The sequence below is a fragment of the Panicum hallii genome, chromosome 6 (genome assembly GCF_002211085.1).
Source record: "Panicum hallii strain FIL2 chromosome 6, PHallii_v3.1, whole genome shotgun sequence".
NCBI classification, from domain to species: domain Eukaryota; kingdom Viridiplantae; phylum Streptophyta; class Magnoliopsida; order Poales; family Poaceae; genus Panicum; species Panicum hallii.
Genome location: NC_038047.1, coordinates 40,588,315 through 40,612,533, shown reverse-complemented (window position 1 = coordinate 40,612,533; position 24,219 = coordinate 40,588,315). Strand labels below are relative to the sequence as shown.

General features: G+C 52.6%; 2 protein-coding genes across 2 annotated transcripts; both read left to right on the top strand.

The window, feature by feature from the left end:
• The first annotated feature begins 16,055 nt into the window (after nt 1–16,055).
• Nucleotides 16,056–19,929, top strand: LOC112896425 (glucan 1,3-beta-glucosidase A-like). Its single transcript, XM_025964385.1, has 10 exons — nt 16,056–16,515; nt 16,617–16,723; nt 16,818–16,937; nt 17,035–17,214; nt 17,347–17,505; nt 17,602–17,771; nt 17,872–18,024; nt 18,504–18,856; nt 19,108–19,284; nt 19,716–19,929. Exons 1-10 carry the CDS (start codon nt 16,434–16,436, stop codon nt 19,793–19,795), a joined length of 1,581 nt encoding a protein of 526 aa, XP_025820170.1. The 5' UTR covers nt 16,056–16,433; the 3' UTR covers nt 19,796–19,929.
• A 1,170-nt stretch (nt 19,930–21,099) lies between these two features.
• LOC112896411 (E3 ubiquitin-protein ligase ATL6-like) lies at nt 21,100–23,253 on the top strand. Its single transcript, XM_025964370.1, has one exon. The coding sequence runs from the start codon at nt 21,765–21,767 to the stop codon at nt 22,977–22,979; it is 1,215 nt and encodes a 404-aa protein (XP_025820155.1). The 5' UTR covers nt 21,100–21,764; the 3' UTR covers nt 22,980–23,253.
• The last annotated feature ends 966 nt before the right edge of the window (nt 23,254–24,219 follow it).

Sequence of the window (24,219 nt, the reverse complement as noted above, 5' to 3'; positions counted from 1 at the left end):
CAAAGAAACTTGAAAAATAAGTAGTCGATGCCACGTACCCCGCAGCCCCCGAGCCTTGAATCCAAATCCCACGAAATTAGAGATAAGGGTCCAAAAAATCGTGGCATACAGGCTAAACAATGACACTGTAAGGGAAGACCAAAGTGATGGTACAAATGATGCAATTAGACCAAAGATTCGAAAAACCTCTTCTTTCGGGCTAATTGGCCCTGAAAAAATGATTAATCAAATATTCAATCTAATCAGACCACCAAGTGACCCCTCACCTTCAAAATATTCCACAAAACGACTCTTGGTCTTCTGAACAGTAACTTTTCCCCATCCCGCAGGTTACTTAACCCCGCGGCCATAGGAGGGAAAATTGCGCTTTCAGTCCGCATTCCGCCAAAAACCACCAGAACCCCAATCTGAGCCGAACGCCGCCGCCACTGCCCAAGGAGATCCTCCTACTCCAACTTCCCCGCCCCTCTCCCTGCAGCCCCCGAGCATCTCGTGGCGTAGCGCATTGGAGATGGCGCCTAAGAAGTCGGAGATCGAGGGGAAGAAGAAAGCGGCAGAACCATCAACCGAGGAATGGTCACACAGTAAGTGCTCCCTTAACAATCTGAACAAACTGGTTTCCGAGGGGTTGCTCCAAGAGAAAAACCTTGTTAACTGGCGCCCCTCTTTCCGTGAACCTTTCCCCATGGAGAATGTCGACGAAATCGTCACATTCTTCCATTTTGCCGAACGGGGATTGGCCCTCCCCACTTGTTCTTTCTTCCGCGGCCTTCTTTACTACTACGGGCTTGAGCTCCATCACCTCAACCCGAATTCCATCTGCCACATCTCCATTTTCATCCACTTTTGTGAAGCATTTCTCGGAATTGAACCCCACTGGGATCTATTCCGCTTCCTCTTCCGCGTGAAACCCCAGCCAACCACGAAAAAACTCGCCGTGGTAGGGGGCGCCGGCATCCAACTGCGACAGCAGGCCGGCGAGAAATACCTTGCATATAGATTCCCCTCCAACCTTCCTGGGTGGAAAAACCTCTGGTTTTACATCGAGAACCATGCTCCCCCCTGCCGACGAAGTCGAGCAAACCGCCCGTGGTGAGGGGGGAGTGGAACCTTGAACCCTCCGGCATGGAAATGATTCAAGTCAAGGAGCTGCTGGAGGCCATCGATGCACTGAAGAAGGAGGGGGTGACCGGCGCCTCCGTCATGTTCTCCTTTTACAAGCGCCGCGTCCAACCCATCCAGCAGCGCTGTAATCTGGGCTTCGAGTACACCGGCCCCGCTGACCCTTCTCGTATGTGCACAGAAGAGGTACCCGACGAAGTCGCGCTCCAGCGAGTTCAGCGGGTGCTGCTGGACGTGGACGCCGTGCCATACGTGCCCACTCTGTACTCCGCGCAAAATCCGCCCCCGCCGGTGAGTGTTCGACTTCTTTTACTGAAAAAATCTGTTAGTGCGCCGATGGTGTACTGAAAAACTTTTCTGCAGGGGCACTCGGAGTTGTACTGCAGCTACCCGCCGCAGCCGGACCTCCCCCGAGCGTATCACCTCCTCCCCTCTGCGGCCGCAGCCGCCAAGAAGGCTCGCCTTGCTGCGGTTCAAAGCCGCAACGAGTCCACCGAATGCGCGAGCCCGCGGGCAGGGGAAGAAGCCGGGGAAGGACCGCGCCCGGCCGCCGCCGTTGCCACCAAGACAACTCGCCCTGCTACGGTTCGAGGCAGCGGCGAGTCCTCCGAGTGCGTGGACTCGCCGGCGAGTGAAGGAACCGAGGGGGGAGCGCGCCGGGAGAGCTCCTCCGACCAGAGCTTGGAGTTGGCCGGCGCTTTGCCACCGGTGCCGAAGGGCCAGCGGCAGATGCGCAAACGCAAGGCTGAAGAAGTCGAGTCCTCCAGGTACGGAGTTGCTGTTTTGGCCAGTTACCAAGTTCCAATGATGCCGAAAACTAACAGCACCCCCTTGCAGTCTTCCTGCTCCACCACCCGGATCTGAACCCGAAAGGGTGGGGACAGGCCCCTCCGACGTCGCGGCGGTGACAATTGCCGTGGCGGAAACCCTCCATCGGCCGGCCAAGCCTCGCCATCAGCGACGAGCGTTCCTCGGCGGGCCTGGCGGGTGAAGAAGGCTGCCAAGAAGAAGTCGACATTGTAAGTTTTGCTTCAATCGCTTGAAAAGCTTGACCGCGCCTGCGTGGATAACCATGTTGTCGATGTCGCCAGGGCTGCAAGTGCGGTGCAACTCCAGCTGGAACCGGGCAGGGCTGCGGCGCCTGCCTCAACTGCAGCAGCCCCCGAGCCCTCGGCGCCTGGGGGCCTGTACCCGCAGAGGTGGCCCCTGAAGCAGATGCGGGGCTCCCCGACTTGCCGCCTCCCGAGTCCCGACAAGAAGGGGCCAGACCCGGTGGCGATGAACAAGTCGTGGCCCCGGAAGCGGATGCGGGGCTCCCCAACTTGCCGCCTCCCGGGTCCTGGCAAGAGGGAGCCGGGCCCAGTGGCGAGGAACAAGTCGTGGCCCCTGGTGCCGCTCCTACCAGTGGTACAGGTACGCGTTTACCTGCCCGCGGCTTGATGCCAGGGTCCGGGGACAATGTGGTGACTACTTCGTATGCTTGCAGGTGTCCAGCCGCCGCCGTCCGGGGATGCCGCCGGGCCCTCGGAGAGTCCCCGTGAGGTGCTGAGGACCGGGCCAGGGTACCAGAACATCATCACCACCGACCTGGTGGATGATCTTCTGCTAACGGCCGAGAACCTGAAGACCTTCAAGAGCACCTTCAAGGAGTTATACGACTTCACCATGGTAGTACTCGCGTAAAGTTCCAGGTGTGTGCATTGGTGAGTTGTTTAGTACTCATCCTCCTCCTTTGGCGCAGCATGTGATTACCAAATCCTAGAAGAAGTCGGAGAAACTCCGCGCGGTTGTGAGTGACGCGCGGGAGTTAGGTGCCCTGCACAAGCGCATATCCGAGGAGAAGACGAAGAACTGCTATCTGCAGCGCGAGCTTGATATGCTGAAGCAGGAAAGGACTCGAGAGACCTGGCTGCTCAAGAATGACCTGAAGAACCTTGAAGAGGCCAACTCCGAGCTCCAACAACGGGTCAAGGAGCAACAAGCGGAGTACCAGGAGCAGATCAAGGCAGAAAGAAGGCGCACCAAGGTAGGCCCCCGCTTCCCTCGAGTACTTTTCCTTAGTGATTTTACTTGCTTGCTGAAATATCTTCACCACAGAGCTTAGGAAAGTAATAAAACACAAAGAGGAGCTGCTTACTGACGTGAAGAATATGCTGTATCGTCGTACAGATGAAGTCGAAAGGCTGCAGAAGGTGATCGACGACACTGAACGTCAGTTCGTCGACTGCCTTCAGCAAGTCAAAGCGCTGGGCGAGAGGGACGAGCAGCGGCGCAAGGAGCTGGAGGACCTCCAGGGAGCCGCCCAGGAACTGATGGACATGGTGGACCCGCCAGAAGAAGGCGAGGTAGGCCCGCGGCCCCTGCTGGGACGGCTCCGTGAAGCCCCGAAGAAAATGCTCAAGTTCTTATCCGAAGCTCCAGTCGCTTGCGTAAGCAACGCCCTTGCATATGTAAAGTCCTTCGTGCCCAATGCGCAGTTAGGCATTTTTGCGCAGGGGATGGCGGCAGACTGCTCGGACGAGCGTTTTGAAGAGTACCTGCGTGAAGCCCAACCTGTAGCGGAACAAATTGTACACAGTGTACTGCAGGATTAGGGTATGAGGAACAAGTACTCGTTCTCTTGTATATATGTTTATGTCGATGTCTCTACTTGTGTGTGTGTGCCTATGCTGAGCGAATGTCCAGGCTTACAAGGCGCAAGTAGTAGACACTACCCCGGGGTGCAACGACCCTGAAGGTAGCCGTAGCTCCGTGTAGGAACTCGTCTAACAAGTGGCCCACAACCCGAAATTGTAGGCCTAAACTCGTTAGGAAGGAACGCGAGCATCGTCGCGGGATTGCCGTGCGTAGGGCAAAAAATTAGGACTAACTCGAGTGCGGCGACTCTGAGTGTAGTCAAAAATCGCTCCTGCTTATGAGCATGCTCCGTAAGCTGTGTAAGACCCGGGCGGACGGATCGGGCTTGTTAGGAGCAGGTGCGGTCGTTGCCGCGTTTTGGCCATTCTTTTGGCAAAAACATGACTGTTCTGAGTGCCGCCACTCAAGATGCAGTCGAGGTAGCTCTTCATGCGAGCCTGTCCAACGTGCTGTTTTTGAGCCAGTCGAGCGGATCAACTGAGTTGGACAGAGTGCGACTTCGGTCGCGTGCGACCACCATGGTCGCGGCGGAACTCGATATATCGAGGAGTTTTAGCCGGAGCAGATGGTTCGACAAAAAGTAAAGTCGATAAGTTGTGAATGTAGTCACAACTTTATTCACGACGAGTGGCCAGTCTACACGAGTGTTGGTTCGTGGCCGTGGCTATCGTGCGCCGGAGAATGAATGTTCAGCCCAAATATTGTGGCTCATAGCCTTCAATATGCATCGAAGAAAGGAGATCTTCCACGCCCCTGAGGAATTCGGATATCGCCAGGTATTTGCTTATGGGTAGAACTTACGCAGGTGTTGGACGTTCCAGGAATTTGGGATGTCCTGGCCCTCGGGGCATTGTAGTCGATACGACCCTGGCCGTGTGACCTGCTTGACGATGAAAGGGCCCTCCCACCTTGAATTGAGTTTGTGTAGGCCAGATTCGTCCTGGATACGACGTAGGACCAGGTCGCCGACGCTGAATGACCGCTCCTTGACGTTGCGATCATGGTATCGGCGGATACCCTGCAGGTACCTGGCTGACTGGACAAGGGCGGTGCAACGAGCTTCTTCCACAGAATCGAGCTCTAACTGCCTCGCTTCGTCCGCCTCGCCTTCATTGTACCTTTCAACCCTTGGGACTTCCACATGATATCGGCTGGTAAAATGGCTTCAGATCCATATACAAGGAAGAAAGGTGTTTGGCCTGTGGCTTTGGACGGCTGAGTCCGAAGCCCCCAGACTACATGCGGCAGCTCGTGTACCCATTTGCCTCCCTTCTTGCTGTTTTCATTGTATAGTCGCTTCTTGAGACCGTCGATTATCAAGCCGTTCGCCCGTTCGACTTGTCCATTGGCCCGCGGGTGTGCAACTGAGACATATTTGACTTCGATGCAAGCGTTCTCGCAGAATTCCCAGAAATGGTTGGCCGTGAAATTTGACCCCAAATCCGTGATGATAGTGTTGGGGAAGCCGAACCGGTGCAAAATTTCTGAGATGAAGTCAACAACCCGGTCTGGTGTGAGTTTGGCGATTGGCTTGTACTCGATCCACTTCGTAACTTGTCGATAGCCACCAGAACATGAGTAAAACCGCCTGGCGCCTTCGTGAAGGGCCCGATCATGTGAGACTCCAACAAGCAAAAGGCCACGATGGTGGTATAGTGATGAGGCTATGAGCAGGAACATGGGTCTGTTTGCCGAAGAATTGGCAGTTTTGACACCTGCGCACGAGATCCTCCGCGTCGGTGACTGCGGTGGGCCACCAGAAGCCGGCCCTGTATGCTTTCCCAACCAGCGTTCTGGACGCCGCATGGTTGCCGCAGACGCCTTCGTGGATCTCTCGTATATGTCGTACCCATCTTCCTTCGTGACGCACTTCATAAGAACTCCTGACCGAGCGCCACGCTTGTAGAGCTTGCCGTTGACCAGGACGAAGCCCTTGCTTCTTCTTAAGACGCGCGCCGCTTCCGCACTCTTAGCGTCAATTCCGGCTGGTAGCCGTTGGTCTTGAATGAAGTCAATGAAAACCGCTCGCCAGTCCTCCCCCAGCATCAGAACCTCTCGATCGGGTTGTTGGGAACCCGAGTCGATGGTTACTTGCGGAGAAGGCTTGATGGATGGCTGATCAAGCTCCTGGACGAAGACTCCCGGCGGGACTTGAGCGCGCGTTGACCCTAACTTGGACAGGATATCCGCGCCAACGTTGTGCTCCCGTAGCACATGGTGAACCTCCAAACCCGAAAACTTGCCTTCCAGCTTGCGCACTTCCTGGACGTATGCATCCATTGTTTCCTTGTTGCAGTCCCACTCCTTATTGACCTGCTGAACGACAAGAAGAGAATCGCCATACACAAGTAATCGCTTGATCCCTAGTGATATCGCCAAACGAAGCCCGTGAAGCAAGGCTTCATACTTGGCTTCATTATTAGATACCTTCCATAAGATCTGAAGGACGTACTTCAATTGTTCGCCTCGTGGGGAGATGAGCAAGACACCAGCGCCTCCGCCGTCGAGCTTGAGGGACCCATCAAAATACATGGTCCAGTGCTCTGGCTTGTCCACTGGGGTTGGGACTTGATTCTCCCTCCATTCAGCCATAAAGTCGACTAGAGCCTGTGACTTGATGGCAGTGCGTGGCTTGAAGTCGATTGATAAAGCCCCCAGTTCCACTGCCCACTTAGATATGCGTCCCGTGGCATCTTGATTATGGAGAATATCCGCCAGCGGGAAGTCCGTAATCACAGTGATCTTGTACTCGTCGAAGTAATGGCGCAACTTTCTTGATGTGATCAAAATTGCATATAAGAGCTTTTGAACAGCTGGGTACCGTACTTTTGACTCGGAGAGGACCTCGCTGACGAAATAGATAGGCCTCTGCACTCCGAACGCATGGCCCTCTTCGCCTCGCTCGACTACAATAGCGCTGCTGACAACATGGGTTGTTGCCGCAATGTAGAGTAGTAGATCCTCTTCCGGTAGCGGAGCGGTAAGGATCGGAGGCGACTGGAGGTGAATTTTCAAGTCTTGTAGAGCTCGCTCGGCCTCCTCCGTCCATTGAAACTTGTCTTGGCGTTTTAGGAGCTTGAAGAAAGGTAGCCCTCTCTCCCCGAGTCGGGAGATGAACCTGTTCAGGGCCGCCATACAACCTGTCAGCTTCTGCACATCCTTGATTGTGGCCGGAGCCTCCATATCAGTGATGGCCGTGATCTTGACAGGGTTGGCCTCGATGCCCCGGTTGCTGACGATGAACCCAAGCAATTTCCCAGAAGGTACTCCAAAGACGCTCTTGGTGGGATTGAGTTTCCACCGATATCTGCGTAGACTACTAAATGTTTCTTCCAAATCTTCGATCAGGCTATCGGGATCCCTGGTCTTGATGACCACATCATCCACATAAGCCTCAACATTCCGGTGCAGCTGATCCACGAAACACATCTGGATCGCGCGTTGGTATGTTGCTCCTGCATTTTTCAACCCAAAAGACATTGTTTTGTACGCATAAGTCCCGTATGGGGTGATGAATGCAGTCTTGATTTGGTCCTCCTCCTTGAGCGCAATCTGATGATACCCTGAGTAACAATCAAGAAAACAAAGAAGGACACACCCAGCCGTCGAATCGACGACTTGGTCAATGCGCGGCAGCCCAAAATGATCTTTTGGGCAATGCTTGTTGAGATCGGTGTAGTCGACACACATTCTCCATTCATTGTTCTTTTTCTTTACAAGCACGGGATTCGCTACTCACTCTGGATGAATTACTTCTTTAATGAATCCAGCCGCGAGGAGTTTAGCGATCTCTCGTTTAATGGCCTCACGCTTGTCGTGAGCAAACCTCCGGAGGCGTTGATTTTTGGGCATGGCCTTCGGGTCTACATTCAAAGCATGCTCGATCAACTCCCTGGGCACCCCTGGCATGTCCGCAGGTTTCCATGCGAATATGTCTCGGTTAGCCCGAAGAAAGCTGACGAGCGCGAGTTCCTATTTGTCGCCTAAGCCCGCGCCAATGACGGCGGTCTTAGATGGATCTCCCTCCTGGAGCTGGATCGACTTAAGGGCCACGCCATCAGTCGACTGGATGCTCGACTTGCTGGCCTTCTTGGAGGGAATTTCCAGCCCAGACTGGGAAAGCTGCTGCGCGGCCGCAAGTACTTCTCCCGAAGCATCTGGCACACAAGTAGTCGAAGCATATTGGATCGCCTCCTGGTTGCAGTCATATGACTTCTTCAAGTCGCCACGGAGGGTGAGCACTCCACCGAGTCCTGGCATCTTAAGAAGCAGATAAACATAGTGCGGCACTGCCATGAACTTAGCCAGTGCCGGACGACCCAATATTGCATGGTAAGAGGAATCAAAAGTAGCCACCTCAAACTTGATGAACTCGGTACGATAGTTCTCCCGCGTGCCAAAGGTGACTGGGAGGACCACCGTGCCAAGCGGATGCGCCGCATTACCTGGGACGATCCCGTAAAAGGGAGACTTGCTGGGCACCAGCATATCCTTGAAATCCAGGCCCATCTTTTTCAAAGTACTGACGAAGATAAGATTGAGCCCGCTTCCGCCATCGATGAGGACCTTGGTAAGCTTGACCTCTGCCACCACAGGATACAGGACCAATGGGAATTTACCGGGCTCCGAGAAGCTCGTCCACTGATCGTCGCGAGAGAACGAGATGGGGACCTCCGACCAACGGAGCGGCCGTGGTACCGCCGGCTCGACGGACAAGATCTCCCGAAGAAGCAGCTTCTGGTCCCTCCTGGAACCGAAATCCTCATCACCGCCGAAGATAACGTTGACGACCTTCGAGTCATCCTGAAACTTCGGATTACGCCCCTGGTCATCGTGATCGTCATCCTCGGGTTCTTTGTCAGCAGGCTTATTATTCTTCTTTCCACCACCGGTGTTGCTGAACGTCCTCCGAAGGTGGTAGCAGTCAATGGCGACATGGCTGGCGCCCGGATGCCATGGGCACTTCTTCTGCAGGAGTTTCTCGAATTCCTCCTGCGTCGTCGACTTCTTGCCCCGCGAAGGACGATCGATAGCCGCGATGACATCATCTGGCTTCCGTTTCCGGGGTGGCCCGGAAAAGTCCCGCTGGTCTTTGTCGCTGCGGTTGTCGTTTGGGCGCCGCAGATTGCTGTCATGGCGCCGCCGGAACCGCTCCCGCATCTTCTCCTCCTGCTCGGACCAATCGTGCATCATATCACGAAGGCCCGCAACGGTCTTCGGCCTGTTCCACCCGAAATCTCTGTATATGCTCGGGTCGGTGATGCCGTTGTAAAAGCAGTCGATGATGTCCTCCTCCGAGATGTTCGCGATGGTGGCGCGGACGTCGAAGAAGCGACGCGTGTAGGACCGTAGAAGCTCGTTACGTTCCTGCTTGCACTGGGCAAGATCGTGTCGAGTACCTGCACGGGTAATTGCACCCTGGAAATTATCGATGAAGACCTTCTTAAGTCGTTCCCAGGAGTCGATTGTGTTGCTGCCGAGGCTCTCCAGCCAAGTGAGCGGCGCAGGGTCCAAAGCCATCGGAAAGTAGACGACTTTGGTGATATTTGAGCCCCCCACAACGTCAATGGCCGTGGAGTAGCAACGAAGCCACTGCTGGGGAGCCTGCTTGCCGTCGTACTTGGTGATGCCGATCGGCTTGAAGCCCTCCGGGTACTTGTAGCTGCTGAAACGAGCAGAAAAAGCAGAAAATCGATCGCTACAGTCAGTACCTTCATTCTCGACTTCTTCACGGGTCTTGCGCCTGGAAGAAATCACGGTGCGCGCATCGCGGCCTTCATTGATGTGTTGGCGCAGATCCTCCGGAGGGAGTCGATGATGGGCTTGTCGTGGCTGACCCCCTTGCGGGTGCTGCTGCCTCTCGCCAAGGGTCTGGCTCCCGCAAGCGTTGTCGTTGCTGGGTTGACGTCGAAGACGGCCGCCAGCCGTTCGGCTGTGGGTCTGACTTCGACTCTCGCCCACGCGCTCCTCCCTGATGGTAGGCGCCGGGTTGTGTTGATCCAACTGGATCCAAGCCCTCTGCGCGTACAAGAGTGCTTGACGTACCTCCGGGTCATGGCTGCGCTCGAGGATGGCCGTAACCCTGGCGATGTTGGCCACCGGAGTCCGAAACCCCCGTTCGCTGACGGCGGCGAACTCAGGATCAAGCTCGCGATGCATAGATCGCCTACGCTCGTTGGCCCTCCTCCGCCGGATTGTGCGGGCCCTGTTTCTGGCCCTCCGCGCTTCACGATCGGCGTCGTTCTCGTCACCAACATTGGCCGTGATCTCATCCTCGGAGATCGCTTCAAAATTGTCGATGAGAAAATCCCCACCGTCCTCGCCTTCTTCGGCCATCAGCACCTGTCGGGAGGAAAGCTCATGAGAACCTTCGTCGACTAGTTCAGTCGTCCCCTCCGCCGCGGTGGCCAACGGCCTGCCTTCCTGAAAAGGCAAGGGCTCGAGGTGAGCCACGAGTCGACCCTCCGCCTCGAGTGGTTTGGGGAGCGTTACGCCCCTCCAGTGCACCACGTGCCCCCCCGGCAAGGAGGTGACCACCAGATCACCGGTACCGGAACAACCCGAAGCCCCCCGACACGCGGTGGCTTCAAGTTTTCCGATCTGGAGTAACAAGTCCAGGTCCTTCTCAAACATGGAGAGGGACCCAAAGGCGTCGGCCTCCTGAAGACCAGTGGCCGATTCGCACAAACCGAGCTGAGATCGGCTAAGCAAATCCCTAGGTTGGAACAAGTCCAAACCAGGGAGAGTTGCCGCAACACCAGAAGAAGTCGAGGCTGAAGCGGACTCCACCTTGACCTGTGCTGCGGGAGCGTGGAGCGGCAAGTTGTCGAGGTCGTCGACAAACTTGTCGAGGTCGCTGCGGAAATCCGTAGCGGAAGTCTTTGGCTTCATGTCGACGAGGAATCGCCGGAAACTGCCCGCACCATCTGCGATGCAGACCCATGAACCAAAAACAAACGTCGTGCCCTGAGAGGGAACCGACCTGACGAATCTGAACGAAGCCATCGAGCTCGCCGGTGGATCTTCGACGCGCTCCCCTACCTGGCGCGCCAGCTGTCGGTGTTTAACCGGCTGCCCACCGTGGGATATACCCAAGGTGGTAAGTTTTGGGTGAGGGGACGCCGAGATCAGGAACTCGAAGGTGCAAGGAACACAAGACTTAGACAGGTTCGGGCCGCACGGAGCGTAACACCCTACGTCCTATATGGCTTGTATTGCCTTCTGTATAGAATGAATGACCTAATGATCTTCTGTTTCGAGGGGGTCCCTGACCTCCCTTATATATCCGAGAGGCCAGGGTTACAAAGATGCCAACCAACCTTTGCCGAGGGATCCTACCAGAACATGTCTCGGATAGATCCTCTCCGTGTTGGTTAGCTCTATCTCCTATTTAAACGGGATAAATAAAAGATAAACAAAATGAATAAGAGATAAGACGAACTTAATCTCTTAAACCTCCGTAGACTACGCTACATGCCCAGCCCGGTAGCCCCGGGTCTGACAAGTTCCTCCCCCGTCCCCCACCGCACCTCCCCAGCCTGACCCTTTCCTCCTCCACACGCCGGAACCCCATCGCCGCCGCACGCCTCCGGCCGCCGGCTCGGCCTCCCGTGGGCAGCACTCCTCCGGCCGCCTCGAGTCCCTCCAAGACCACCAATAGGTAGCCCGAAGTCTCCTCATGCTCTCCCTCCTCTTCCCCCTCACCGCCGGCGACCCCCACGGCCGGAATTTGGCCGGACCCGAGCTCCTCCCCGCCGGCCATGGCCGTGGATCCAATTGCTTTGTGTATTTTCTTTCCAGGGGGTTATCCGCTAAATGTAGGGGCTGATTTGTAATAGAAGTAGCTGTTATTTCATGAGAGTGTGTTTCCTGTCTTGCAAAATTCGTAGTGATTCACAGAAAAATCCAAAAATGGCAAAACTAGTTTTGTTAGAAACTAGATTTCAAACTCTATAACTTTTGTTAATGGAGTTTAGTTTGAAACAAAATACTTTTACCTTTATTTTTAAACCTAAGATTAAGGGGTAGTTTATGCTTAACTTTGATATTTCATGCCTTGTTGCTTATGAAATTGGCATGAAGGTTCTATAAGCTTTAGGTAACTTTGTGCAAAGTTTCAAACTCAAATTTGATTTTAACTTAACTTCTTTTATTTTGAACTTTCAAATTTGAAATGTTAACTAAACCTAATGTATAACCTTTCCTAATTGAAATCTATTGCCATTCTTTAATGTGATATTTTATAATATTTAATATATAATCAAAATTTCTAAAACCTATAATCTTTTATTTAAAAGTTTTGAATTTAAATTTTGGTTCATTTTTAAATTTAATTTAAATGTTTTAGTTCTTATTTGCAATAAACTCCACCATATCTTTATGATTCCTTTATAAATAGTGTTTCAAGCCTAAACCTCTTTATTTTGTGAATTCTTGTGTGTTAATTGGATGAGTTACAATATTTGAAATGTGAAATCTTAAATTTAAATTTCACCTTATTTAATTTATTGCATCTCATATAGAATCAACGACGCTCGACGACGGGGACTACGAATTGGTCTTAGGACAAGACCAAGGCTTTTCAGAAGACCCAGCGCAAGTCATCGAGGAACTAACTGAAGCCCCGAACCCGAGTTCGGAAGCCTCTGACACTCCTGCCCTCAACCCCACTCGAGAAGGCAAGCCCCGGACATATCCCATTACTTTATTTACACTGCAATCTATGTCTATCTATATTATATCTTGCATTAAGTCTAGGAATTGAAGTGAAACCCTAGATGCATGAATCCTAGGAATCCAATGTAATGCTTCCGAGTCCTTATCGGATAGATGCTCCGCTAATAGGACCGGTAGAAGTCGGGTGATTTCCTGTCACTCGCGCGATATAGGAGTTGCATGTTTACATTTCTGCAACCACTATAAGGATGACGGACAGTGTTGTATCATGACCTGAGGATTCACCCTGTCTGTTTTGCTAAAAGTTTTAAGGTCGAAATGTGTGGTAGTGGTGGCTAAGCATTTGAACAGTACTAGCCACATGCCGCGAAATATGGTAAAGCGGTAAGCCTAGTAACCAATCGGCCCGGTAAGTGGACATACTCCCACCACTCGATCTTTATGTTATATTCACACGCACCGACCTGTGGGAGTACGTTTTGCATGGCAGACAGGAATACGGGTTTTGTAGTCGCGCTACAGACGTATGTCCTGCACGAGTGATGTGCGTACGGTCCTACAAGTCGCTTGTGGTGGCCTATCCACGAGTCGGAATGAAAGGCAAACGGTTGCTTCGGAACGCCCTGTTGGTATTCCAAGTGTGTGTGTTAGGTTTACCTTGCAAGGTTGAATCTCGATTCAGGAATCGTCCGCCTCTCACGATGCATGAGACTGCTTATCCCTTCTGCCACATTGAGTAAAAAGTATAACTGTTGATGAGATAATCTTGGTGAATGATAATATCTATCATGCTTGTTTAGTATAGGTGCTAACCTAGAATGGCTAATCAAGCTAGAATCTGAAAGCTAAAACTTGAAAATAGTTTATACTCTCTGTTGCTTTTTTTTTAGCTGAAAATAAACCCAGAGCCTCTACAATGCTTGCATGAGTCTAGTTACGGGCTAAGTATACCCAACCCCGGGTAAGCCTTGCTGAGTATTAGAATACTCAGCCTTGCCAATATCTGTTTCAGGTATGACCTTCGAAAATCCCACGGACAACCTTGTGTGGCCAACGTCCGTTCCTTTTGGCTGGTCCGTGGAGTGGGACCCGTCCCCGGCCGGCACTGACCCTCCGGAGTGACACCAGGCCCTGGGCTAAGCTTGGTGTTCGCCTTCGCGACGTGTGTAGTCGCGTAAAAACTTTTTTTTTCTTCCGCTGTGAGTTTGGACAAGCTGTCATGCTTATCAGTTGAACATGGTTTGTATAAGTTTACTTATCTTTGAACTCGGTTTGTAATAATGTATGTATGGCTGTAAATTAAAAGTTGATGAGCTATTCTATGATGTGAACTCGCCTTCGTGCGAGGTAAACCTGCTTCGATCCTGCTGAACCGTGGTTGCATCGGGCGGAGACCCGATAGACCAAAGGAGTGTTCCGTTTGAAGTGCGTTGGGCTGATTGCAGTTGTACGGCGATCAATAGCGCACTTGAGCCGGAATAATTCGAGCGGTTCTGCCACACAGCACAAGGATGAGTTTGGCCTAAAACGAAAGTTGAGGGGCTATATTGACCAATTTAAAAGTTATAGAATAAAGTTGACCCTCAGATCAAAATTTAGGAACCAAAATACCTATTTCCAAAAATAAATCGGAGACACGAGAGTTGGGTTGTTGCCACCATGTGGGCTGCTAGCCTGCCAAGTGGCGGATACACACCAACTAGTAGACATTGGGCCTGGAACAGCAAGCTTAATTAGCAACTTCAGGGATTTGGTACTGTAAAGCTAAATGACACTTCCGAATATATTTAAAAACCGATGGTGCATTTTACTCCATCTCCTTAACCCTAGTGGCCGCTTTGATCCGATCAGAAATGCTTGAGGTGTTCTGGATATATGGCACTGCCTTCAATACGTACCTATGTCTATGCATCGTATGGCCAACGTTTCTATGGTACAATTTAAAAAATGCTGCAACTTCATGAGATTGTGAAAATATCTTTCAAGACAACTGTACCGTGGCTCCATGCTTCAAGGGAAAACCAAAGGAAAGAAAAGACAGACAGAAAGAAGACGTACCTCACCGGTGTTGTTCCACAGCTTGCTAGAGAGAGATTCACACTTGTCGTCTTCGATCCCGATCAGCATCAGGGTTAGTTACGTTAAAATAGCATCAGGATTACGGTATAAAACTGTATTCCTAGCCCTATATAATACTAGCACTAGCGCAAGCTGGCTGGCCAGCACGGCATGCATTTGCATCCAGGATACATCCATTTATCAGGTATCATCCTAGAGTGGTAGACTTTTTTTTCTTGCTGGCTAGCTGCCAACGCGACAAGGTAATAAGGCTCTGTTTGGATCACATCTGTTAAAGTTTAGCTAGCTCTTTTTAGTCTCTAGAGCTCAAAACACATGTGCTAAAAGGGTTCCGAAACCTTTTAGTCCATTAGTCCCTAAGGGGTGGTTAAAGGGACTAAAAGTCCACTTTCCCACCCCTGTCCCTCCCCACCAACCCTATTTGATACCCTCTCTCTCCTCCCTGCACGCCGCCGCCCGTTTGCTCCCCGTCTCCTTGCGCGCCGTCACCCATCCGCTCCCCGCCTCCCTGCTCGCCCATGCCTGGAGCTCCCATTGCCGGCCATTGGCCTCCGCCCGTGGTCAGGCTCCCGCGCCGGCTAGCCGCATGGAGCTCTCGCGCTGACAGGCTGCCTTCGCCCATGCATGGAGCTCCCGCGCCGGCAGGCCGCTTTCCGCCTGCGGTTGGGATCCCGCGTCGGCCGGCCATCTCCGCCCGGGCCTCGAGCTCCCGCCACTAGCAGTGGAGGAGGTGGCGGCAGGGGAGAAAAGGGAGGGTGCAGCGGGGGAGAGAAGGGGCGACGAGGATTTGGATCGGAGAGATGAGATGGAGAGAGGAGGGGGCAGGGGAGGACGGACAAAAGGGTGAGCAGAGCAATGGTAGAGGGCAGGGGTAAAATAGTCTTTATGCAGCTGCATTAATAATCTGTAGCACTTCTATCCAAATAGGTTACGGACTGGTCCCTAGACTAAACTTATTCAGGGACTAAAGCATCCAAACATTCGATCTCCTCATGAGTAATTAATCAGCAGCTACTGTGCAGCTCCGAGTCCAACCGTCTACGCATAGCGGAATCTGAACCCGACAGTTTGCACGCTAGCTAAGCCATGCCCGGCCACATCTACAAGCTGGCACACAACATGGCGCGCCGCACGCACAGCGTCGCTCTTCGGCTTCCCTCAGGCTCGCCTAGATCTAGCTCCATGATCGGCGACAGCCTACCACCCAGGCACCCCTCCTCAGAATCCGACAAAGATTTTTTTTAAAGAAAAAAATCCGACAAAGATTCAGGAGCCCAGCCTGTCAAGTCCCGTCCAACTGTTTTACCACGCCCCGGCCCGTGTGTGTGTGGCACCACGGCCACGCGCTCTCAGGAGGTCTCAGCACCTGGCCGTGGTGGGCCTACGATTTTGAGGCCATACGGGAGCCGTGCGCTGGGTTATATCAAATCGGCCCGGTTCCGTAGGCCCACGCAGCAGCGTCTGCCTTTCCGCTTCGCGAGCGCTTTGCCTTTCTGCCGCCGTTCTGCGGCCCAGTTCGATCGATCGAGCCCCCACCCAGCCACTGGATGGAGAACTGAGCTGCACCTCCAGACCGGCGGATGTCGGTCTGCCACCGCCGCGGCGGTACCACCGGCGCGCGAGGAAAGGCGGCCGGCGACAAAGCGAGCAGCAGCCGCTGCTGTTTCCGGCATGGTGCTCGTTTGCGTCGCCGTCCGTCTTTGGGATGAACTTTGCGATAAGGAAGGTATCCAGCGGAGGAGCATCGCCAAAAGGCGAGACCCCCGGCCTCACCGGGCGCGCCACTTCACTCTCGGCTTTTGGCCCCGACGGGCTTGGAATCTCCTGTCGCTTTTCCTTCCAGTATACAAGCGCCTGCCGGTCATCGCTGCGCCGTCGGCCGGGTCCTGTGCGCACCGGCTGTTCGATGAATTGCCCGCATGGCGATGGGGCTTCCTCGTGCTGGTCTCTTCGTCTTTGGGGTCCTTGTGTCCGCGTTCCGGCTGGCCCATTCGTCAACAGGTGATCGTTTGCCTCGTGGGACCCTCGGCCAACCCTAACCTGCTTTCACTGTGCGTTGGCTAACTACTCGTTTCGTCTGCCATGTTGCCTCGTTAATGCAGACAATAATTCCTCCGAGGTCAGGGCGGTGAACTTGGGAGGCTGGCTGGTGGTGGAGGGTTGGATCAAGCCCTCCTTGTTTGATGGCATTCCTAACCGCGACATGCTTGTAGGTCTTCTGCTGGCTATTGCAGCTCTTGTGTGGGTATTGCCGTGTGCCTTCTTGTTTTCTTATTCTAATGTGGACGCCTGGTTTGCTTCAGGATGGCACGCAGGTGCAGCTCAAGTCAGTGGGGCTTCAGAAGTACGTGAGCGCGGGCGATGGTGGTGGCAGCAACGTGACAGTGGATCGGGATGCTGCTTCTTCATGGGAGACCTTCAAGGTTTGTAATTTACCTGCCCTGTGCTCTTTTATTGCCAAAACTGTGCAAAGAAACTGAACTGCATTTTTTTTTCTTGGCGCGTTGGAACTCTTGTCAGCTATGGAGAATTTCTATGAATGAGTTTCAGTTCCGCTGCTTCAACGGTCAGTTCTTGACATCAAGTGATGGCGATGTCATCTCAGCAACAGCAGATTCATCAGGGGACCCTGAAACATTTTACATTGAGAGGAACAATACACTGCTTCATATCAAGCTTTTAAATGGGAGTTATTTGCAGGTATTGTTCTTACTATGTTCAGAAATGGAAGCAGTTACTCCCTGTCATTATATCCATTGTGATGAAACGAGAACTAACAGTTTAAACTTCAGAAACAACGTCTAGAAAGTTGACAAACACTACATTATTCAGGTCACAGACAATAATCAGCTTACTCCAAATTACCCTTCCCAACCAGGATGGGATGATGCTATGGCAACATTTGAGATGACAATTGTTGCCAATAACTTGCATGGAGACTACCAGCTTGCCAATGGATATGGGCCTGACAAGGCAAAGTCAGTCTTGGAAGTAAGTTCCAAATCCATAGCTTTATCATTTTCTCCAAGCTTGCAGTGCACAGTTTTTATTTCCTTGTATTTTTTTGCCCATTCATACAATTTACAGGAACACCGGAAGAACTTTGTGAGTGGAAGCGATTTCTCTTTCATCTCACAGAACGGTATCAATGCAGTCAGGATTCCAGTTGGATGGTGGATTGCATATGATCCTGATCCACCTGCTCCATTTATTGGTGGCTCCCTGAATGCCCTCGATAGAGCATTCCATTGGGCACAGTAGGTCTAGCCTCTAAACTGCTCTTGATTGTTCTTTTCACAAAATTTCCCTTTTGAAATTTTGAGACCGCATGGTATCGGGTTCTGATGTTGAGATCAGGATTTATGGCTTGAAGTGCATCATTGATCTCCACGCGGCTCCTGGATCTCAAAATGGAATGGAGCACAGTGCTAGCAGAGATGGTTCAGTAGATTGGCCTTCGGAAGCTAACATACAGAAAACATTGGATGTCATTAATTTTCTAGCTCAAAGGTAAGAATCATTGTTTCATTGCATTTTCTAGTTTGTTATAGGACGACAGTTTTCCTTTATTGGAAAAAGTTTTCCTTCATCATGCCATGAGTATGGTATGTAAAGGCACTGACAAGATGCAAATGGGCTTTGGTTATCTCAACTATATCCTTGGCAGACCTTACGAATACAAGGCCATGGACATTGTGCAGACATGCACAACATTGATAATTTTTTTGGTCGCAAGAATACTTTAGGAGATATGGGAACTTGTTACCGATATGATTTTCCTTTTCATGCTTGCAGTCTTGAACCGTAAAAGCAGTGTTAAATCTGTGCAATATAATCAGGAAATACATAACAATAAGGGGAGTAGAGGGCATGTTTTGGTTCAATTTAAAATCTATTAAAAATAGCATGAGCCACAAGCACAATTTCCTTAAGTCTGACAAAGGCGTTTCCCTAGTCCTAACATGGGCATGCTGTGTTTTTACCTGCAGATATGCTGACAACCCCTGTCTCCTAGGTATTGAGCTTTTGAATGAACCTTCTGCAGCTGCAGTCCCACTAGACACTCTAGTGTCATATTACAAAACAGGCTACCAGATTGTACGAAGTTATTCAGACACTGCTTATGTCATATTCTGCCAGAGGATTGGGAATGCAGACCCAATGGAGCTTTACCAGGCTTACCTGGGTGCGACAAACACGGTTGTAGACTTACATTACTACAACCTCTTTGATCCTTATTTTGAAAAACTGAATGCAACAGAGAACATACAGTTCATTTACAAGAACAGACTGCCTCAAGTACAGTCCTTGAATCGTGCAAATGGACCTCTTGTTTTTATCGGTAGGTCCTGCAAATTCAATTCAAACTCTTCTGTTTATGCAGAACATCCTATATCAAAATGCTAAATTCATTCAAATATCTCATATAGTTCTTTTAAATTTTTCAGATTCATTTAATCAAATTATTTCTCACTCCCACTTTAGAAAGATGCTTTCTCCATTTCTCGTACCAGATGCTATTTGCTCTTCCTTTGTACCTCATAGGTACACCTTTATGCTAATTTGTTTAACCCCTGGTGTTACGATATTCAGGAGAGTGGGTAAATGAATGGAATGTGACGAACGCTTCACAAGTCCAATATCAATTGTTTGGAAACGCGCAATTAGAGGTCTATGGTGAAGCATCCTTTGGCTGGTCTTATTGGACAGTCAAGTGCAACAGTGTGCACTGGGACTATGAATGGAACATAAGGAATAGGTATCTTCTTGGTAAGATGCTCATATTGCCACTTCTCTGCTGCTGCTTTCAGCATCCTATATTTTTTAAACAGCCTTTTTATCTCCATTTACGTACTCTGGAGTTAGAGAACTGTTTACTCTTCAAATCAGCCAAGTCATTGTGTACTATGTTATTCTGAAGTTAGTTATATGATATATGCATCTCAGTTAACTCCATGATCTGCTATCATTTGGGTAACAGAGTTCCATGACAAATAGCTCATGCAGTTGCGCTTAGAGTTTCATTGCGGTAACAGAATCCGGTGCTATCATTGTCATCATTTCAGAAAAAAGAGAGGATCTTCTATAATTAGTGTTGTTGATGTTCATGTTGCTTGATGAAGCAGCAAACTCCTTTCAAATTTTGCTTTAGTACGTCCATCCTTTCCCGCTTTGACACGATCCTTTTGTTTCCCTTGCAGGTGGTTCACTACTCATAAGCCCAAACTACATGTTGCTTGTGGCAGGATGCCTCATGTACCTTTTGTCTGCATTTACATGATAGGAGAAACTTAACTACAGAAGGTAGTCTTGATTGTCCCTACGCAAAGGGAGATAGACAGATAGTCTGATAGCCGCCTCGCCAATTTTGAGTACTCTATTCGTTCAAAAAAGTCTATGCGAAGCGTTCCTAAATCCATGGACTACGGTCCATTCATTTTCCATGTTTACAAGTATTCTCTTTTTTCGCGAGAGACTCGGTAGAACATACCAAACGGATTAACATCAGGAAATGGAGGAAAACGCCGCCTTTGCTGAAAAAAACCAAAAGAAGGTCCACTGACCCTGAACTCTTCCTGCTTATCTGAATGTAAAGGAAACCCACTCGCCAATGATGTAAAGCGTGGACAGAGACAGTGAGAACGAGATTCCACCGTTACCTGCAAAAGGGACTGAACCCTCTGAATCATCTGATTCGCCCTCCCGTTTCCCTGCTGCGAAAACAGCACGAACCCGGAGCCATCGGCCTGCCTGCCGGTCGCTGGCCGTTGCGTGCGGGTACGGCACTGTGCCGTTGCTTATTATCCGTTCGCGCCACCTGCATCTTGACGCGATCGGTGCCCTGTTTGCCTTGCATCGCCACGGTTCTAGAAGGGAGCTCCCCTTTGCCGAGTGCCGGCGAGCCAGTGCCCCGCTGCCGGAAAATTGATGGACGCGGCAAGTGGTAGGTGCTCACGTCTCTTTACGTGGCGGGGATCCACCGGAACCGGACCCGGCGCCCGTCGTCAACGGATTCACGCCCGTACGCACCACCGCCATCACGGCGGCGGCCACCACGTACGTGCAGCGGCAGGTTTTCCTGCCCCAAGTTTTCTTGCCTTTTCGGTTTTCACGCACCGGTTCGTCCATTCATGTCGCGGAGGTACCGGCGGGCCTCCACGATCCCCGTTCCGGCGGTGCCATTGCCACCTGAATTGACCTGATCCCACATGTCAGTGAGACGGCAGTACTGCAGGCAAGTTACGCAGTGGCCTCGGCCGGTCAAACCCACACCATCCGGCCGGCCGGCCGTTCCGTCCGAGCTGTCGGGCTTGACCGGGAGCGCGCACGGACGTGGATCGGAGCCCGGGGGGACGGCCATAAACAACGCTGCGTTCCCTGCCCACGCAAAGGTCGCTTGGTCGGACTGGTCGTTGCCGACGACTCCACCGCTCGCAAGTCACCAGCAACCACGGCATCATTGACCGTTCAATCCTGCCATGCTCGACATACCGCGATTAGAAAAGGAACGCAGATCGTAGGAGCACGATGTTCTTGCTGAGAGGAGTTGTGGTAGGTTGAGACGAAAAGCACCCAAATCCAAGTTAAAAACGACTGACTTGATGGCTGCTGAGCTAATTTTCGCAGCTCGTACACTCACCAACCGCGACAGAGATCGATCAGAAGCCAGCACGGAAAAAACATAACGATCGAAACCCAAAGACGAAGAGCACGGCGCACTATTCGCACGCACGCCTGCTGGCTGAAGCTCCCTGGAATGTGGATCCACGTGTCGGCGGAGCCTGCCGGCGGCCGGCCCGACCTCGTTGATCGGATCAAAGTGCGTCCTCGTTGAGCAGATCGCGACACCAGATTCAAGCTGGGCTCGAGCTCGACCGCACCAAACCACCAGCATTGTTTACACTCGCGTGCAGGCCGGGCACGAAGCCGAGCCGGCGCGCCGCGGGAAGAACCCCACATGTTGCAGGCCGCAGGCGCCAGGCGTGCACGGGGGCGTTCCGGTCTCGCGTGGATCCAACGACCCGTGCTGCCTCGGACGCCGGGGGCACGGTGCCCTCTATAGCACTTTCACTCACGACCCACGTCTGGACGCTCGCCACCACTCCGCGCGCGCTCCCCATTAATACTCCCACCGGAAAAGGAGACGAGGGACGAGAGGCCAACCCCCGTCCCGAGTACCCGACCCGACCACCACCCGCCGCTCGGACCCCAGCTGGATTCATAGGCAGGTAGCTAGCTAGCTCCCCTCCATGGGGCCGAGCCCGAGCAATGGCCGCCGGCGGCTCCTGGTCCTCGTCGCGGCCGCGGTCGCCGGCGCGGCCGCGGACACCGTGACGGCGCAGCAGGGCCCGCCGACGGGGCCGGGGCCCAGCTACTTTGACCCCAAGAACTTCAACCCGTCCATGGCGGTCGTCATGGTGGTGCTCGTCACGGCCTTCTTCCTGCTCGGCTTCTTCTCCATCTACCTGCGCCGCTGCGCGGGGCCCCCGCTGGGCGGGCCCGACGAGTACCCGGCGGGCGGGCGGCGGCCGGGGGTCGCGTACGCATCGCGCTCCAGGAGAGCGCGCGGGCTGGACCGCGCCGTGCTGGAGTCGTTCCCGACCATGGCCTACGCCGACGTCAGGGCGCACAGGGCCGGCAAGGGCGAGCTCGAGTGCGCCGTGTGCCTCAGCGAGTTCGACGACGACGAGACGCTCCGGCTCCTGCCCAGGTGCGCCCACGCGTTCCACGCCGACTGCATCGACGCCTGGCTCGCGTCGCACGTCACCTGCCCCGTCTGCCGCGCCGTCCTCGCCCCCGACTACGAGGCCCCGGCGCCCCCGCTGGCGCCGGCAGGCGTCGTGCCCGCCGCGGAGCAAGACGCCCCTGCAGTGCCGGTGCCGCAGCAGCCGGCGGCAGAACCAGCTACGGCGCCGGAGCAGGCGGTGGTCGTCGTCGTCGATGCCGAGGAGACGGAGGAGGAGAGAATCAGGAGGGAGGAAGCCGCCGAGCTGATGCGGATCGGCAGCGTCAAGCGCGCGCTGCGGAGCAAGTCGGGCCGGCGGCCCGCGCAGTTCCCGCGCTCGCACACCACGGGCCACTCGCTCGCTGCGCCCGCGGACGCCGCCGCCGCCGCCGCCGAGACCTCGGAGCGGTACACGCTGCGGCTGCCGGAGCACGTGCTCAGGGAGGTCGTCGCGGCGGGCAACCTCCGGCGGTCGGCGAGCGTCCAGACAGGCGGTGACGGGAGCGTGCGGCGCGTCTTCCTCGGCGCCCGCACCGGGAGGAGCGTCCGGCTCGGCAGCTCCGGCCGGTGGCCCAACATGTCGATGCTGGCGCGCACCTTCTCCGCGAGGCTGCCGGCGTGGGGCTCCATGCGGCGCGGCGAGGCCGACGCGCCGGCCAAGGGCGCGAAGGTCGCCGGCGACGGCAAGACCGTGGAGCAGTGCGACGGCGGGGCGTGCCCACTTGGCGCCCATGTTTGACGTGGCTTTTCTAGCGTCAGGTCCAAGTGCTCAGAGTACAGTATCCCGGTAAAAAGGTTAGGAACGTGTCCTTGTCGTCGCCGTCACTGCTTCTTTTGGCGGCAAAGCACAGTGGGTGATTGGGTGTGTATATAACTTTAACTGTCGGTACAAAAAAAAAACAGATTCTGCGTTCGTTTTGGCGGCAAAGCACAGTGGGTGATTCAGGGAGGTAACAAATTCTTGTGATGATGAGTATTCCTAATATGTTTTAAATGCCTGAACATTTCTTTTCTTCCTTCATGTCGATCAAGCACGACCATGTCCATTAGATGATAATCGAACTAATCTGTTGCCGTTCACTGGGATTTGGCTGTCAACTACAATCTCCATCAATTTCAGGCACCTGAAGTGTACGGCAGGGATAGATCCACAGGACTCCTACAAGGTAAGTGTATGGCAGGGATAGATCCGCAGGACTTCTACTAGGATAATTTTTATGTAATTCTACTAGAACTCTACCTTATAATCCTACTAACCCGCTCCTGGAATATATAAAGGAGGGCAGAGCCAACTAGATCGGTAGAAACACATCGAGAACCAACTCAGCCTAATCTATGGCAACACAACACCCAAGCACAGGGTGCAATATATACAGTACTCCAAACAGTACGTAGGCTATTACACTATTCTGACGGTCTGAACCTGTATAAAATCCGTGTCTTATGTTCTCGCTTCAACCATTGAGTTCCTGATCTCGACGGCAGTACACCTACAAATCTACTGCCTCGGGGTATCCCTCGGTAGTCTTGACGGTAAAGCACCGACAGTTTATAAGTCTCCTCAAATCTTATTAGTCACCACCATCTACCGGTTTCAAATCCCCCAATGAAAGCATAAAAGATGGGATGAATTTGCATCAAAAATCAGCATTTTAATTTTGAAAAAACTCCATTTCATATCTTCAACTATGGCTTGAGTCCAAAATTCAGTTATAAAATCATTCATTCTCTAATCCTTGACTACTAAGTCGTTTACTTTTCAACCTAACTTGAGTTTGGGTTGATTTTGGGTGACGTGATGAGGTGGTAACGAACCGGATGTAAAATGGCTATTGAAACTTGAAATTCGGTAAAATATCATTAGCCGCTTTTGAAAAAATTACAATTGCACTATGAAATATACAAATTCGCCGGAGTAATTATTCTGTGCTGAAAAAATTAGATTTTTTATGTATATGCATTTGATAATTTTCCCAGCG

What these genes read in the sequence shown, in the direction of transcription:
- LOC112896425 (XM_025964385.1), top strand. Translation starts at nt 16,434, where the DNA reads ATGGCGATGGGGCTTCCTCGTGCTGGTCTCTTCGTCTTTGGGGTCCTT. An exon ending in TTCCTAACCGCGACATGCTT is followed by an intron (nt 16,724 to 16,817) that starts GTAGGTCTTCTG and finishes GGTTTGCTTCAG; the next exon opens with GATGGCACGCAGGTGCAGCT. An exon ending in AAGGAATAGGTATCTTCTTG is followed by an intron (nt 19,285 to 19,715) that starts GTAAGATGCTCA and finishes TTTCCCTTGCAG; the next exon opens with GTGGTTCACTACTCATAAGC.
- LOC112896411 (XM_025964370.1), top strand. Translation starts at nt 21,765, where the DNA reads ATGGGGCCGAGCCCGAGCAATGGCCGCCGGCGGCTCCTGGTCCTCGTC.